At 45.4% G+C, this 18,583-nt stretch overlaps 1 protein-coding gene across 10 annotated transcripts in view; it reads right to left on the bottom strand.

Annotated features, from left to right (window-relative positions):
* The window catches only part of LOC144471129 (CUGBP Elav-like family member 1-A), a 359,655-nt gene extending 344,426 nt beyond the window's left edge, over positions 1-15,229 (bottom strand). For all 10 annotated transcript variants that reach the window (XM_078182896.1, XM_078182905.1, XM_078182914.1 and 7 more), the window contains exons 1-2: positions 14,496-15,229; positions 10,551-11,250 (exon numbers count right to left, since the gene is read on the bottom strand). In XM_078182896.1, coding sequence (XP_078039022.1) covers positions 10,551-10,753 — 203 coding nt within the window. In that variant the 5' untranslated portion in view covers positions 10,754-11,250; positions 14,496-15,229. The remainder of the gene's footprint in view (positions 1-10,550; positions 11,251-14,495) is intronic.
* Positions 15,230-18,583: the final 3,354 nt, after the last annotated feature.

The raw sequence follows: 18,583 nt of genomic DNA, 5'->3' as shown, positions 1-18,583 counted from the left end.
TAGGCGTTCGAGCGGTGAAAAATCCGTGTCAATAGAGGAGGAGAGTTTATTGGCGTTATTAGAGCCATTCGATTAAGGTTATCGACGAGTAACGGTTATGGTCGAACGGTATCGCGTCGCGGCCAAAGAGGGTGTCGAATCGAAGAAGAAAATCAATTTTTTCGTCAGTCGGGCTCGAACGGCGGCGGCATCCGCAGCGCGCACTCGCCCGGCGAGTAGCTCTATATCGTCCGGCGTCGCGTCGGTTTGCGTGCAATATCGATCCGTTTCTCGTTTCCGTTTAATATCATTCGCACATAGGTACACGCAGACGTAAGCATGGTAACGTAGCTCCGGCGCGCAGCCCCCGTCAGTTATTCCGACTTTACGTTGTCACGATGACGATGACAATGGCGATGGCGATGGCGATGGCGATGGCGATGGCGATGGCGATGGCGATAGGCGACGGCGATAGGCGACGGCGAACGCCGCGATGGCACCGGGGCTCGGTAGAACGCGTTACGAGTCACATTACCGCGTTCCCAAGTCGAGCATCCATCAGTGGCTCTACCTACTTCGCGGTCGCTTTATAGATCTGACAAATTGCGCTACTATTCCAACGTTGCCTAGCACCATCGCGCGCGCATCGTTCCGGCCTCCCCCGCGAAAATCGTATAACGCAACCCCCGGTGCGGCCCGGGCTCAAAGGATTATCGTCGACGTATTACCGCGCCACCAGACGCTCGAATCGTTCTAACCGGCCGGCTAATCGCTCACGGAATCGACAAAATTCATTTGACACGTTCACACGGGCCTTTCCGTGCACGCCCGTTGCATCGCGTTTTCACGGCAGCGTTGCGTCTCTTGATCGTTGACGTGCTCGATGACGGATCATCGCTCGCTAGATCACCCGAGATGACAATTTATTTTTAACAGAATTCGTGGCTTTTCACGTCCCACAGCGACTCCTTATATTTATTGGCAATTCGATTTTCTAAGGAATTTTACTTTAGCATCGTTTAACCCCTTACCGTGCCATTATTCTTTACAACGACTATGATTAGAATTTTTTCGATCGCACTAATTTCTTAGAGGAAAAAGGAATTTTATTTTTATCGTGTGCTTGCATCCAGTTGAATTTTTTAAAAAATTGGTGATAGGAGAATAAAATTTGAATCTCGCTTAGAGGGAAGGTTGAATATTCTTAACTAACAGCTTAATAATAAAAATCGTCATCACGAGTCCGACTCGTTAAAGTATGGCAAGGGGTTAAGTTTAGTTTGCAGCGTCGCCTAATTTACGGCACTGTTGCGAACTTGGATCACGGATTTACTGTTTCTTTGATGTCTTCTTGGGTGCAGCGAGTTGCGTCAATTCTCGTAGACGGCAGATCTGCGCGAGAATATCTGTCTTTGCTGCGTCTCTATTTGCTGCGAAGCGTGGGCAGATTGTTAATTGTTTTATGCATACCTGTACGTAGACGGTGGATTTATGGATTTATAAATAAAAGAAATATAGTGCAGTGGTAAGAGTCAAGAAATATAAGAATTTCGGCGAATTAATAGCGACTTCTTGAGATTGTTAAGAATAACGAAATTTTCAATTGGTTACTGTTTATTAAAATTGATCTAGACATTTTCAGTTTGCATAAGGATTCGCTGTGTATCTATAAGTAAAGATTGTTCGTTTCGAATATTGAAGACTCGCATGCCGAATCCATGGCGGCGATGTTAACACTATTTTTACCAAAGTTAATATCATTTCCTATATTTTCTCTCTAATCACTTCTCGATTTTTGCTGCAGTCATAGCAAAATTAAACTTGTAAATTATATAACGTAAAACAGCGTTAAAGCACCGATCAATTGAGTTATGTAAATCATAAAACTGTTACGCTCTTAACAATCTTTTAGATGTCAAAATCATTTCGGAAATAATATAACAATTTCCATTGGCGCCTCAGAGGGGCCACTCGAGTGCTGATGGTTAACCCTTTGCACTCGAGCGGCGACTCTGCGGCGCCATTAATATTGTTATAACACGTTCCAAAATTATTTTTATAAATATCGCTAAAGCATGGATTGAAAAAATTGACGGAAGTGCAACTGTTACATGAGTCAGGAGACGTCATTTCACACGCATGCAATAAATTTTTATATATAAAATAGAAATACTAGAAGCCAGAAAAATTATTTTAGACTTGCGGTTGAAATGGCTTCGAGTGCAAAGGGTTGATTTCTTCTACGTCGAAGTAAAAATAAATTCTTCCGTCATCAAACTATAGAAACGAAATCAAATAAAGACAATACAGAAAACAAAAATTGCCTCGACCCATTATTAAAACTATTAACTACAAATAAGTGCAAATCGTCACAACATAAACGCAGCGATAGCGCAAAGGGTTGAACCGTCGAAATCGATAGTTCTCTAGCAGCATCGGCCTCGTCGGACAAGCCGAGGAAGAGCGCTCTATTCTCGGTAAAAAGGGAATAAACAGAAAGAGAGAGAGAGAGAGAGGATCGCAAAGATGGCTGAGATCCTCGGTTCGCAATAAAGCCGTGCCCTCGCCTCTCGTTTCTCTCTATATTTCGCGGCGAGATCTTCGATTAGGAAGTAACAGTTTGGCGCATCCTCGGCCCGAGACGTGACGTCTCGAAACGCGCGGCTTACGGCCGCGTCCGGAGGGGCGCCGCGAGAGACAAAAAGGGATCGTGTCCGGGGGCATTATTGTAGGTTCCCGCGCGGTATAAGCGGAACGAGAAAAGGAGGAAATACGTGGGGAAAATGAGGAAAACGAGAGGGAACAGGGATGGTTCATGGTCGGCGGCACATGGAACACGCGGGAACGACACAATTTGGAGCTTTGCGCCGGAGCCGTCCGACAATACCGCGGGCGGTACGTGTCTCGTGAACGGGCAACGGCGGCGACGACACGCTTACTCGCCGGCAACGGCGTTAGCGGGGAAAGAATTGGAAAGGAATTGGGAGAGAAACCGAGAGAGAGAAAGAGAGAAACCGAGAGAGAGAGAGATATAGAGAAGGCACGGTCCGAGGTTTGTAAATAGCCGTGAGTTACGCAGCATCCGGCGCATTTGTCGGATTTGTCGGATTTCTTGGATGATACTTCTTTACGGTCGATCTCTCGCCTCTCGAGCACCGTTCGCCGCGAATTCAGCGGAGCAACGCGGCGAAACCCTGGCCGAACGATTAACGCGTCCCGCTATCTATTTACAAAAGATTAAACACCACGGGAAACCATAAATAAACGGCGGAAAGTTCGGCTACCGGGCCCCGGGGTTGCTTCCCGACGGAGCTGTAAATGTTTCAGGAATCGTCTTTGGGTGGCGTGGGGGTGGGGGGTGAGAGAGAGCCGACGTCTTCGAACTTTCGCATAGTTTTCTAACGGTGCTTCTAATCCGACGAAGTTCCGGGATGATCAGCGAACGGGAGTTAGGGATCGGGCCGAAGTTTCGAAAGGATAGAAAACGCGTGGAGTTGGACATTGTTAGCGGGATCTTCTCCAGAGACGTCTCCGTCCTCGCGAATAGCTTCTCGAAAGATTTCGAGGAAAGAGAGAGAGAGAGAGGGAGAGAGAGAGTCGCGCTGTTGCAAGTTCACGCGGATTTTAACAGCTTTCCGTATCTGCTTTTGACAGCGACAACAATGCTTGCGGGATTCCGTCCTCCGGGCTCGAGATCGGCCCGATGAAAGGGGCTCAGACGCTGTTGTCCAACGATCGCGGATTTCATTTTTCTTGGGAGCCGTGCTAACTCGCCGAGTCGCCTCGCTTTCTGATACGGTAATCGATCAACGGCCGCTTATCCGCTCTGTGGCGTCAGTCGTCGTATCGTCGACGGATACGGAGGCCGACGAAAGTCTTCGCACAGGTTTTAAGACGCGGCGAGTCTCGCGAAACTGAATCGAATATTAGGTCTGTATTTTGTTCTTGATATGGAAGAAAATAATAAATTTTGATATGCGTTATTATACTGTATAGTTTCTGTATTATTATAGTGTATGCTGTCAGTGTGATTGTAATTTATAAATGCAATTTTTGAAGAACGTAGCAAGAATATGAACTTAAAATAATATCATCGAACAAAAGTTTCTAGTAGATCTAGCATTTCACTTTAATATTTACTTTACAACAATTAAAATACCTTTTTAAGTTTTACTAGATCTTGAGATGACAGAGAAAAAATATATTCGAATCTGCTTTCACAGATCTCAATGATTCGTATAGAAAACAGAACACGCTGTTATAAATTATCATTTTTTATACTATCGACCAATAATAGTGAGAAATTTACAGATTTTTATGTCTTCCAACACCTATAACTTGACTCTCTGTTAACTAATTTTTATAAAATTTTCAGTATGCCAATGAAACATACGTCAGATTATTATGCAATTCGAAATAATAGCAAAATTAAAAAAATAGTATTAAAGAAAAGTATTACCACATTAACATCTTTAAAAAATTTAATACATTTAGTCAGTACAGTTCAGTTCGAAAGTCACTGCATTTTTAAAAATACCTTCTTACTTCTTACTTCACCGACCACGTCGAAGATGTTAAAATTGATTACACGGAATCCGATTATTGTGCACGATACGTTTCCGCGCATTGTTGCCAGCTGTCCCGAATCTAAAGCTCTTGGCAAACTCGACCACGCTATGCCACGGGTAACATCGCCCAATTCGGTCGACAATACGAATAATTCAATGCACTTTTTTTTCTCTCGAAAACTCCATCCTCAAGAGCGCGTTATACGAGCCCGGCGTCTAGACAGCCAATTAGGCGTCGTGTATCAGAGAGCTGTTATCGAACACGTAGAGGAGTTGAATAAAGAAAACACCGATATATTTCCAAAGCGACACGGTTGCTGCGCCCGTTATCATGCACCGAGGGGAATCCTCTGATAAAGTGGGTAGACAAATTTGATAATAATAGAACATGCAAGAGTCGTTCCCCGCACAAGCGGAGGCTCACACGATCGTCGCGAGAGGGAGAGGGAGAGGGAGAGGGAGAGGGAGGCTTTATCAGCCGTGGATCTAGATCCGTCACGACACCGCGATAAGCCCAGGTAAGACGTCGTTCGTGTGTACGAACGAGTAACAAATATTTGCGTAATTCATGACGTAGCAGACGAGCGCTCGCGCGCGCATGCCTGTTTCCACCGTCGCCGAGGGGTAAGAGATAGAGAAGCTCGACTCGCGCCGACAGTCAGAAATTAATTTCGATGTAGTTCCCCCGAGCGGGTAAAGCATTCGGATCTAGATAAGAAGACCCTAACCCTAACGGGGGGAGGAGGAGGGGGGGCAGGACAGGGCCGGGAAGGGTCGCCAGGACCTTTAGGGTCCGCGGTGACCCTTTTGTTAAGCGTATTCCACCCTCGAGCCGTACGTATCACTTAACCGTGCCCGCCTATCGGGCACCCTACACGCGTTAAGCGCCTCTTCGCGAACTTACACGCTCCGACTCCGCGCGCCCCGCGCTCTCACCGCCCCGCCCCGCCCCGCTCCGGGGAAGAGAGCTCCGCTCGCGCTGATCGCGCCGACACTTCCCGTAATTAACTACTCATCGCGCCAGTATCTTATTATTCCATGAGCCGGCAGCGCGGCTTTCCGTGGTATTAGCTATTAAGGAGAATTTACGGGGCAACTTGATACAGTGCTCGCCCTCTTGCATCGAGCGTAAACGCGTGTGCTTAGCCTGGCCGAAAGTGTACATTTATTAACCTCGCCGACGGCAAATGGGAAAGTATCGCGGAACAGACGACATTCGACGTGTGTTCCGCGAACGGGGCCGACGTGGCCCAGCTTCCGCGCGCGTCGCGGCAACCGGATCGAGGAATCGCGTTTATCATGGCCGGCATTGTACTTTATAGGATTCACATTTTCAACAGGTTTTTCTATATATAATAGATGTCTTAGATTATCATGTGAGGGAGAGTATCAGATAATATTCGGAAATTCAGGGTGAAATGAATTTATTCTAACTCTTTTTTACAGTGTCAACTAAAGACACGTAGTTTAGTTACTAACTTACTTCATTAATGTAAAACTTGTTGATTATTATCCATGGTTATTATCCTTTATCTCCACTTCACTATTCTCTCCACCCACTTTATATCTATTTCTCCAAAATACACCTTTTACAAAACATTCAATTTCTTAAACTATTCACACCCCTCCCTATTAACAAAACAGAAAAATATTCGCAAACCCTATTCGGCATCCTAATAAAAAGATCTGAACCCTATAAACTACTAAACCCTATAAACTAGTAAATATCGAACAACGTAGACTTAAATATTGATAGAATTAAATTTCGAGAGAATGAAATATTTATTACAAAAATTACGCGATAGTTAGCAAAATAACCTGCTAGAAGCGCATTGCAGGGAAGCTTCGCCGACGGATTCTGGGCATTGTCTCTCCCGTGGAAGAATCAACGTGTGGTACGGGAAGGGGTGGGGGAGAGGGGGCTCAAGATGAAATTCGGAGAAAAATTACGGTCGCCTTTTGTCGGCGTTGTTCCACCCGGTCCGCGGGGGTTGCCGAGCGTTGGGGTGTGAGAGGCCGTTCCTCCGTCGGCGGTGAGACAGTAAAGAACGCGATACGTCGTCGTGCCCTTCTTCATTATTTCGTTACGTCGCGTAAACGCGACCCGCACGACGGCCTCCGCGGAGCAGGAAGGGAGCGAAAGCCTAAAATAACTTGGCGACATTCCTCGATGCGGGAGGAGACCTAGCCGAGGCCAGCCCTCCGGTTCTTCCGTGCAACATTTCTCTCCGAGCGGGCCTCTCTCTATCTTTATCTCGGTCCTTCTCCTTATTTCGCCGGCCCTCTACCTCCCGCCCCTCCTTCCTTCGTTCCTCCTTATTTCGCCGGCCCTCTTTCCCGCTCTCCCTCTCTCACACTGTCTTTCTCACTCTGACTTTTTTTATATTTCTCTTTTTCTTTCACTCTGTCTTTCTTTATATTTCTCTCTCTTTTTCACTTTGCCTTTCTTTATATTTCTCTCTCTTTCACTCTGTCTTTCTCTATATTTCTCTCTCTCTCTCTTTCACTTTGTCTTTCTTTATATTTCTCTCTCTTTCTCTCACTTTCTTATTTCATTCTCCCTTTTACGTTGCCTTTCTTTATATTTCCCTCTCTCTCTCACTCTGTCTTTTTCTATATTTCTCTGTCTGTCTCTATATTTCTCTCTCTCTTTCACTTTGTCTTTCTTTATATTTCTCTCTCTCTCTCACTCTGTCTGTCTCTCTGTCTCTCTCTGTCTCTGCCTCTCTTTCTCTCTGTCTGTCTCTCTCTCTCTCTCTCTCTCTCTCTTTGTCTTTCCCTCTGTCTCTCGATTCGTCCCCGTCCTCACCTTTCCTCCCCCCGATCTCCTTCGTCTACAACCCCCCGTCGAGCAGATCTCTCTAAAATATGCACCCGGCTAACGTAAAACGCGATATTCGAAGGGCGGAATTCCTCGAGCGTGGACCGGGGAACCGAGAATTCTGCAGGCGTAACGGCCTTCCGTTACGGAACATAAGGATCCGGAGTTTCGGTGTACGTCTAAATTAATTTCTCACACCAGAGGCGCGCGCCTACTTTCTCGATCGTATTTTCTTTTTTCTTGCTCTCGGGGTGATATTGAATTCCGCGGCGCGCCGATCCCCCCTCCCGGAAGGTTTTCGGCGTAAGAACGCGCGGGTCTGGGCCGCGATATCGCGCGACGATTCCGCCGCGGTGTAACACTATTTTTAGAGGGCGCGTCCGAGCGATTTATTCGCGGCGGACGATTCGCAATCGACGGTCGGGAAACCGTAAACATTTGCAATGGTGGCTGTTAAGCCTTATGGTTATTAACGGAAATATTAACTAGGGTGGCGACTCTGCAGCGCCATTAAAATTACTGTAATTAAATTATTTTTAATAGTCATCGCCAAAGCTTAGATTTAAAAATTGTTGAAAGTTTAACTATTAACCCTCCGCAAATAAAAACCACAAAGCAACGAAAAGAGGGGGGAAGAGAGCGAGAACGATCCGCCATTGGTCGTCGACAGAATTTTGTCGAAACTGTTTAGACGGCTAAATAAATACCTGTCTTTTTGTTCGACACACTTTTACACGGTATTATCTATAAAGTTCTGAATTTTGTAAAAATACCAGCGGGCAACGTTGTAAAGCGACCTCAAATATTTAGTTTGACGTTCAATAGAATTTCTTTCGTGTCCGGCATCGATGCCCTGGCGGATATCTTTGGAATTTTAGAATTTTAACGAGCGAACGGTTTCCCGGGAAAAATAAATATTATAACTTTATTCGTGCGGGTGTGTGTGTATGTGTACGATCCTTTGTTGCGTGCTCCTTTGCTGAATTTCTCACGGGAAGATATATATATGTAAAAAAAATATGCAGAATGACTGTTTTCGTTTCGGGCCGAGTTTTCGAGAAAATCGAGTTTGAAATTCCGCTTTGTACATGCGCTGTTGCAGCTATAGGCAACGTGTATGTATATGATATATATGTGTGTGTATACGTCGCTCGACGAACCGTGTCTTGTAAGAGCGCGTGTACAAAGCGAATTTTCAAACTCTATTTTCCCGAAAACTAAACGCCGAACGAAAAAGTTGCTTCGCGTTCCTTTCACAGTTTTTCTTGGAAGATCGAGCGGTGCTCCTTTGTACACCGTGTATAATAATTCAGTGAAATATGTGGAACTAAGTGGCAAAATTATTAGAGCAGTATTATTGCTAAAACAATGGAAAGTTAGAGTTATGTTAGTATTAAGGTTATGTTAGATTAATGAAAAGGGACAAATTAGGTTATGTCAGGGTTCTAATGTTCATTTGTACAATTTTTTTCGGGACACTGTATGTAATAATATAATAAAATAAGTGGAACTAAATGGCAAAATTATCAGAAATACAACCGGTGCCATTGCTAAAGTAAAGGAAAGATAATATACAAAAGCAAAATTAATAAAGAGAGACAAATTAGGTTATGTCAAGGTTTTAATGCTTTAATTTGTACTCAGCTTTCCGAGATACCGTATATAATAATCCAATAAAATAAAAGGAATTAAGTGGCAAAATTATCAATTACCAGAGCAGTGCCATTGGTGAATGAAACAAAAGAAGAACGGACGCGAGCTTTGAAAAATAATCGAGACAATAACGAAGAAGAACGCGAGGTGTGAAAGACAACGACGAATCTCGAGGAACGTGTCACTAAATTCAAGTATTCCGATGCAGCAACGAGCCACTCGGATTCGATATCTTGTCGCGATTACTTTATTGCCACAGGTAGTTCCGCCGCGCTCGCTCGTCCCTTCCGCCGAGCGGAAAGAACCGCTTCGCGTATTCCCGGGGGTCAGCCTTTCCATTAAGCGAAGCTTTACCCACGCAGCAGCTGCGCGAGTTATAAGATAATGGGAGAAAGTAGCGTGTATGAAACGAGCTTTAATTTCCATTCGCATTTCGTGGTTCTCCAACACCTCCGAGATATAATTCTCCTCCGCGAGGATCGATGCTTAACGAACGACTTCAAAAACGAGACTACCTCGGATGGAATATTAATTATTTTTCCGTGGTTCAACCGTTGGATTTCACGTGCACTTTCTTGTGCTCACCTTGGAGTTGTCGCGTAACAGTCGACCGCAAAGGAGCGTGCAATGATGCACGGGGAGCCGTAAAAAAGGCCGACCTGTTATGTGATGCAATGAATCTCTGTTGGAGATTTTCCATGAAGTTTTATTTTAGACAGGAAGCTTAGCAGAAATTACTTTACTGGAATACTTGAAATTATATTTGATACTGAAGTGGAGACCATGAAATGTCATTAAATAGTTAATTGTGTGAAAATTAGTTTCAAAACAGTGTAAATTAGTGTAATTATACTGTATATGCTTCGTTCCTTCTTGTCTCGTTTAACTACCACGATCTGTACTAGTATAGTTATTAAAAAATAAATAACTGGTTACAAACTGCTATATCAGCATTTTAATATAATCTTTGTATGATTATTTGAGATGTCAGGTTATGTCAGTTTTGTTTAATTACCACAATTTGTACAAGTACAGTTATTAAAAAAAGTAACTAGTTACAAATTGCTATATTAGTTTTTTAAAATAACTTTTGTATTATACACTAATAGAATAACTGTGTTGAAATTAATTCGTAAGCAGTGTAAATCAGTGTGATTATACTGTACATGTTTAATTCCTTCTTTTCTCGTTAAACTACCATAATTTCTGTTATAACGAGTATATAGTTATTAAAAACAAATAACTGATTAAAAATTGCTATATCAGCTTCTTGAACTAATTTCTCTATTATTATTATCATATTTAATAAATAGTTGAGCAGATAAGCGCCTGCCCTTAAATCAGTCTATCGAAAACAATAAAAAATCGAAAGATTATGAATCGGAAGAAACATCTCGGTTTCCTGGCTGAGATAACTTCGAGTTACCAAACTCTAGGAAAAAACAGTTTTACAATCGGAAGTCGATTTGCGCCGAACGGGAGATCGAAGAGATGATCGCCGTTGAAATAAAAAACTGGCGGTTACTCACGTGTTCTCCTTCTGGTCGCCGTTGCTGGAGTGCGACGACGGCGACGGCTGCAGCGTCTGCTGCTTCGCGTACGGATGATGGTGGTGCACCACGTTGTTGTTGTTGTTGTTGTTATGCATGTGCACCTTGTTCGCGTTGCTGTCGGTCGGCGAGCCGGGCGAGATCTTACCCGCTAAAGCGGTCAGCGATTGTAACATTTTCATGGGAGTCCTCTTGGCGACCGGGTCACGGTGCCTCCTACCCTCTGCCTCGCTTATCCTTGAGGAAGACAGGATTACACGTCGTTTCCGGTTTGAAGGCGTCAACCCTCAAACTCGACCGGATTACGCGTACGAACAACTCTTCCCTTTTTCCTAACTCTTTCTTTCTTTCTATTTCTCTCTCTCTCTCTCCCTCTCTCCCTCCTTTTCTCGATATATCGATCGAACTGGAAAACGCACTTCTCCAATTTTACTTCACCGACGTTCCGGTTATATATATATATATATATTTATGATACACTTCGATTTTCACGATTCACTCTCGAGATTTCCCGACTTTTCCCGGCACAATTTTCCCGAGCACTTTTTTTGTTCATCCAAGGACACCGCACGGACACTGGTAGCTCGCTCCTAGCGAACGCTCCTCGCCTGGGCCGATTCCTAACGAGACGATCGACGACGAAGCTGTCGGGTCCCAGTTATCGTAGTTCCTCGAATCGCTGGAAAAACAGAAAACAGATCGTCACCGATGTTATCTTCGATCGATGGACTATCGACTATCGATGTTTTTTTTAAAAAACATGAAAATAAATCATGGAAATAAATCATGGAAATAAATTATGGAAATCGATCTAGAAATCGATGGAAAGTACTCAATAATTGTTTTGACAAAATCGTGACAAAAGCGGGTCAAGTTCCGAAACTTTTCATTCGAAATTCCGGAAACGAGAATTTTTATCAATGATATCTGCTTTTATCTCGTGTTAATCAACTCGAGATTATCTCAAGACAGTGATCGATTTACTTTGTGATGACGTTTGTAGTTGTTTGCGAACAGTAATCATGGTAATCGTAGTCATTCATCGATTAATTGTTACTAGAACGAATCAGGAATTATGATTATGTTTGCTAATTTGTTGTCATTGATCGGTAATTTGCAATTCAGGAAGAAAAATATGTGCGGATTTGCTAAAAAATGTTTGCGATTGATATCGATATTATTACTATTATTACTGATATTGTTATTATTGTTACTGATAATTATTATCGATTTTTTTGCAAATTTTTCAGGTACTCGTAACAAAGAATATTAATCATTATATGATTAATAATTACTGTGCTAATTATGATTAATGATTCTCCCCTGCTATTAATGCTTAGATTATTCATTAATTTATAATTGACGTATTCATTAATCTTACATTCTGACTCCTCTAGTACATTATTTATAAAAAATATTACAGCAATGTTTGAAAGTAAAGTTTGCAAATTCGAGGTGTTAACATATGGTCGCTGTAACGATGTAACGCGTAACGAGCTCGGCACGTCACTATTAAAAATTTCTGTGAAAATAGCTGTCATGCTCATTCGAGTTGTCCTCCTGGCAGGGCGAAATATTTTGTCATAGTCAGGATTAACAAGTTCATCGTGAACATGATTTTATGTTAGTTTAATCGTTAATTATTGATCGGGTTACTATCAGGCCAACGCTATTATAAAGAGGAATAGTGTGCTCGAACTATACCAAAGAGTATACCAAGAGTATAAATCGTGGCTAAAGCATAAATAATTTTTTTAACTGTATCTTTCTGACATTGTAATAATTGTTTCAATCTCCTACGATTTCCCATAATAAAAAACATTAAGATATCGAACTCAGGTACAATTCAATAATTTTCCTACGCAGAGTCTCCATTTTCTCTTTAATCCACCATATTCCTTTATTTATATCATTTCCGTTTCGTAATTAGCAACCCCAAAAGCATCACCTCACCAAATACAGTCTCAACCAAAGACATCGGTATATTTTCTCCACGATTTCGTCGAAATTCGCCGCTTTTGAAACACGGAGGTAAAAGCGTCGCCGTCGAGACATCGAATTTTGGCGAACCGTTCTCTCCACCGGTTTCGGCGCGCGCGCGCGAGCGCGATCGGATTCTGTATCTCTAATTAGCCGGCGCGACGACGAAGTGGTCGTAAAGAAGGTCCCTCCTCGGACCTACGGCCGGCGGAAGGAGCCGGGAAAGTCGAGTCCACGAAGACGTAGCACCGGCGTAAGCGAGTGAAATCGGAGGATCGTAGAGATAGCTCCGAGAGAGAGAGCGCGCGTACGTGGAACACCTCGGAGCGCGCGAAACGGCTTCGCAACGAGTCAATTAAAAGTTTCAGTTTAATTAGAAACTCGTCTCGTATAGGCGAACCAGCTGATCTCCAATAGCGTTACCCTTCCCTCGCCCTTTATTCCGGTTACCCTTCTCCCTCCCCCGCCACTCCACTCTTCCGTCGATCTCCGTTTTCTTAGCGTAGTTCGAGCTCTTTCGCGCAGTTTCGCCGATTAGCTCCCGTCGTCCCGGGAAGCGATCGAATCCTCGTTACTTATCCGAAACGAAAACTCGCTCGAATGAGACGAGGACGGGATCCGCGACAGGTCTCGCTCCAATATTCGCTCCGCAATTTTTCCGTGTTCTCGCGAAGAAGCTTCGCGCGACGCCCGCGAGCATGAACGGCGAAATTAAACGAAACCAGAGGAGAGAGAGAGAGAGAGAGAGAGAGAGAGAGCGCGAGCAGTTCAGCTTTAACCTGGAAAAACTACGCGCGCACCGAACACCATTTAAATATCTTGTTTGCGTTTCCCCTATACAGCGCGCACCGGAGCCTTTTCTTTTTCAGCCGGGAACGTAAACTACGGAACGCGCTCGAATGACGGCGCAAAGAAAACGCCGGGAAATACCGAACCGGTGGCAGAAGAGAGAGCGCGCGCCGGAATCGGATCGGGCTGCAAGAATTTTCCTGAACGAAGAATTGAAGTTTCGGAGGGGGACGCGGGGGCCGACGGGGGGCCGACGAGGGCGCAAGAAAGTCAAACCTCGGGCCTGGTGGGCGAAGATAGACGTACAATTACCGGAACTGCCACCACTGTCAAGTGTCAAAGGGGTTACGAATAATTTAGCACGCGAGCTGCCTGGCTCCTGGAGGCTGAAAGAACGCGGCCGGAGGGAGTCCAAGAGAGCCGGCGAGAAAGAGAGAGAGAGAGAGAGAGAGAGAGAGAGAGGAAGAGAGAGGAAGGGAATGGAAGGGCCGCGAGCTGAAGCCCGTAGGAAAGAGCGACTCGCTCTCTCGGATTACCCTCTAACACTTTTGTCCTTCGCGTCGCTAGCTGTCTCCGTTCTGCCACCTACCCGTCTCCGTTCTGCCAGGCTCCTTGCCCGCACCGACTTTCCTGTCCACTCTCTCTCTCTCTCCTTCCTTCCTCTCCTCTTTACCGTTGACCACTTCGCGCGTTAAAACGTCAAATTAAAATCTCGAGACGCTTTGAGAGAACAAGCCCGGGTCCGGGGGAGAGAGGGAGCGCGCGCCGAGGTGTGGAAATCGCTTTTGCAACGACACTGGCCTGGGAGCCGCGCGGCGCACCTGCTATATTGCAAAATGTCTCCTGCGAGCACTCTTGGAAATTTCTAGACGCCCAGCGTTATCGCCGTTCGCGCGGCGCAACGTATTAATTGTTTTGCATCGATCGCGGTAACAATCGCGCGAGATAAGATAAGGGGGCACACCACTTTCACGTACACGCTCGGATACGAAATTCCGCGTATCGCGGACTCGTGACACTGCGAAGCCGAAGTCCACACCTTGGGAAGGTTTTGCAGGAGTAAAAGGGAGAGATCGGAGATCGGGGTGGCGGGTGTTCGATGCGGATCAAGAGGAAGGTCTTCTTATCGTTTCGCCGCGGGGCCCGCGTTCCAACCTGTTTTCCGTTCCGATCGCTCAGACGGCCTCCTCTTCCTCGAGGTCCTCTTGTATGTCCGTGACCGCCGTTAATTCAGCGCCGACCACCAGACGGGCACGATCAACGACCGGATGCGATTGCTGCGATTGCTGCGATTGCTGATGCTGTTGCTGTTGCGGTTGCGGCGACTGGGACGACCGTGGCGCTCGTACGTGGAAAAGGCGCGAACCCGCGGTATCAGCGTGAGTTAAACCGACCGGCGATCTCGTCGACGCCACCTGAGCACTACGACTGGCGACAACAGCCGAGCAGCAGTCGGCCATCGTATCTTCGGATAAGCCTTATCGGTGCCCAAAGACCCCACCCTTCGGCTGTGGGCCGCATCCCTCACGGTCGTTGTACGAGCTGCTGCTCCTCCTCCTCCTTGCACCAACGGCGAGCGCAACGCGCGGCTACTCTGCACGCGAAGCCCGCTCTAAAACCCTTTTCGCGCACCGTTCGCGCTCGATTTTTTTTTATCTTCGATTATTTCCCCTTCCCCCCCTTTGTTCTATTCGCCGGATCGGCACTCGCGCGCTGTAGAGAGGGTTTTTTTTTCAGCCCGTTTCCCCCCCTCCGCGAGATCGTTGTCTTCGCTGCGCCCGCGATCGCACTAATCGGATCGTTTCTGCTCCGGCTTGATCCTATTCATTTCCGGCGATGCTATCTAGATGCAGGATGAATGCGTCGACTACGACGGCGGCATGCCGACTGTCATCTGCAAGCAAACACTGTTCTTTAGTTTCACGGCGAACTCGCCGAGACGTGGCTCCGAGGGGGGCACAATCGGCATAATTCGCTCTGTGCTTCGGTTCTCCGGTATTCCGGCGGTCTCGAGAATCGGGAAAAGGGTATTTTTCGGCAGCGTATCGTGGCGGTGGGAGCAGAGATTCGTTCGCAACTTTCGCTTTATTTTGCTGTTAAGCTGCTGGCTGAGAAGCGACCCACGAAATGGATCTAAAGTAACGATGAATTGGCCACTGTCTAATTTTATGTATAATATTTAAATATATATTAAATAATATTGTAATATTATTTACGTCGTCGACAACTATTTTTCCAAGGTAATGGCGCCATAGGTGACATTATGGGATGCCTCGTAGGTGGGGCAGATTTGGGCAGAGCGCGATACGAGAGGAATTCGTGGCGGCCGAACGCGTCGCCGCGACGGCCGTCCGGCCGAGTGGCCTGATACATCAGGAAGGCATGGCTTGTTTGCGGATAAATATTTCTTCGCAAGCAATACCAGCCGACGGGGCAAAGACGCGGGGCGATTCACCGAGATTAGATAACAGGCAGGCGGAACGTCGCGTAGCCGCGCGCGCGCGGGACTTACACAACGAGAGAACGCCGCGTCGCCGCGACGGCATCGGGACCCGCGATGCTGCTACCAGGCAAACGGTTCGCTCGTCCTCGCCTGGAACGCGCGCCGCGACGACGCGCATCCGAACGGTGTTTGACGTTTATTGCATAAGCAAATAAGCGATAATGCGCACAATAGATGCTAAACCGGCGTTAGAAGATGTTAAATAGAGTCGCAGACACGCGACGCTCCGCATAAATTACGGTCTCTAGGCTCGCGAGGCGAGGGGGAAAACCGGGCCATTTCAACAAATTCGTCGCGACGTCGCGATAACGTCGTTAACGAAAACGCGCGCGCCGTTGATAGAAACAGCGATGAAAATTGCGTCGACTGAAAAGCGTGGTTGTTGTCCGGGAGGGGCGTCGCAATTATACCGTTAACGTCGAGGCAAACTGCTACGCGTCGGGAGAGGAGGCTTTCTCTTCGGTTCCGCCGCGTTTCTCCTGCGTAGGGTTTATCTATTATGTAAGGAACCAGGTGTATCTCCGGCCGTTCGCGCGTTTTGTTTGCCGCGGCGCAAGCGGCGAGAATTTTTTCGGCGAACAGAGAGGAACGAGAGGGAAATTACGGAAAACTGCGAGCCAGTTGCGCGGCCTCGACATATTCATTTTTTTCTGAGAGAGACGGCGGGTTCCGGTTACTGGAAATTGCCCGGCCATTCGCGAGCGTTTTGATAAGGGAAATCTGAAACTAGTTGGCTGGTTGGTTGATCTGATATTTAGGCTAGTGTGTTGGATGAAGCAATTCATTAATATTAATTTTATATATATACGATTTGTTTCGCAGGTTTAAGAAAGCGTCAGGAATTATTGATGTAACGTAAGAGCTACACAATTATAGGTGAAGAATATTACAAATAATAAAAATTGACATTCATCCAATTATTTGTATTTATGTTATATGGTTAGTCCCAGACTCAATCTTTATATAATTTGAAAAAGAAAAGTACGCTTTCTGACTTTAAACAAAATTATACCTTTTGCACTCGATCTAAAGAATAAAAATGAAGCCTTAGTTCTTAGTCATTCAAAATAAAAAGACATTTAGTCTAAACAATTGCTGTCACATTTAACAAACACTTAGTATCAATAGTTAATTATGGCACATTTGACGCGACATTTAACACACGTGGCCTGTCAGTCAATGGTTCCGTAAAATTCCGCTGACTGCGTTCTTTGACCCGGCATTCCAACTTTTCACCTCTGTAATTTATAATCCCGGTATTCCCTCCTTACAGGAATGTCAAACACGCATGTCCAGATAAGGCGGAAAAAAGGCAGCTCGGTTTTAAGAAATATAATAATGACGCAGGTGTCGCGGGTATCGTTGCCGCGAGCGTGTCCAAGAAACGGCAGCTGTTTGCCAGCGCGGAACAACCATTCGCGATTCGACAAAGACGCATTGTTCAGCCGACGGATCCATCTAACTCGGCTGGCGTGGCTCCTATTTACACGGCGTAACTCAACATTATGTCGCGAACTTGACGCGCGCCACCTCTCTCCCCAACGACGTCGAATTTCCCTCTCGAAATTTGTTAGCTCCGCTCGATGACTTCCACTTTTGACACTTGTTACCGGCCCCCCGTGTTCCCGGTTCTCCGCGCGCGAATTAAGCGCGATGGAAATGGAAATGCGACGTTGCCACTGGAATTTACCGTCGCTAAATCGCGTTAAAAAATTCACGGTGGCTCGTATTAGAAGAACGCGGCGCGGCCATTTTGTGTAGTGCGCTGACAACGCGTGGCCATTTTGTTTAGCGCGCAACAGAGAGCGCGGCCATTTTGTGTAGCGCGCGAAACGCGCGGCCATTTTGTAAGCGCGCGAAACGCGCGGCAAATCGGCCGTGTTTACGGCGGTCCTGTATAGTAAATTCTACGCGATTGTTTCTCGGCTCGTAAACTAAAGTGGACAACTTGGGGAAGAAGGATCGTCCATTTTTGTTTACAAGTCGTAGAACGATCGAGGAGAATTTACCGTGCTACGTGTTTTCTTCGCCAAGATTGATAAGCATGCTGCGCTCGCGACGTGTCGTTTGTCGCGCGCGATCGTCGAAACATGCTGGGAATGCGGTGCATTGTTTATCAGTTGGAGTACAGAGAAGTTTATTCTTGAGATCGGAAAGAACGATGGTTTTGATTTTTTGGTCTTTTCTTTGGTTATGTTCATTTTTATATTGAACTGATATTTTCTGATCGCGGCGTATAAGAAGATCATAGTGAGATCACTATAATATAGTGTACAAAAGGGGGAAAAGAACACCCTGAGATGTTGATGCACTAAGGAGCATAACTAGAGTACCACCCCTTATTTTTTAATATTTCAAAATTTTTAATGAAAATACAAAAAAGATCGACTACACGAAGGGAAAGAATATGATAAATAATAGACAATAAAAGAATTGTTTTTTGCTATTTTGTATAACTATAGTACCGAATCATTAACTCTACAATTATATGTGTTAATAATTTGCAGACCCTCATTTTAAATTATAACACGGAGAATGCAATTTAGCATACTCTGAATAAGCTTTTATAAGCTCAATAAGCTTCCATAATCTCAATAAACATTTTATTATATTTAAACGTATACAATTGCTGCTCGCAATTGTCTGATTTGTCGCTTCAACAGAGCATCGAAACCGTCGATTATCTGCATAAACCTTCCTCGCAATAATTCCGCAGTGATTTCCATGTCGCCGTGACGGT

This window comes from Augochlora pura, chromosome 1 (genome assembly GCF_028453695.1).
Source record: "Augochlora pura isolate Apur16 chromosome 1, APUR_v2.2.1, whole genome shotgun sequence".
NCBI lineage: Eukaryota > Metazoa > Arthropoda > Insecta > Hymenoptera > Halictidae > Augochlora > Augochlora pura.
The sequence above is the reverse complement of the archived record's forward strand: the minus strand, read 5'-3'. Positions and strand labels throughout refer to the sequence as shown.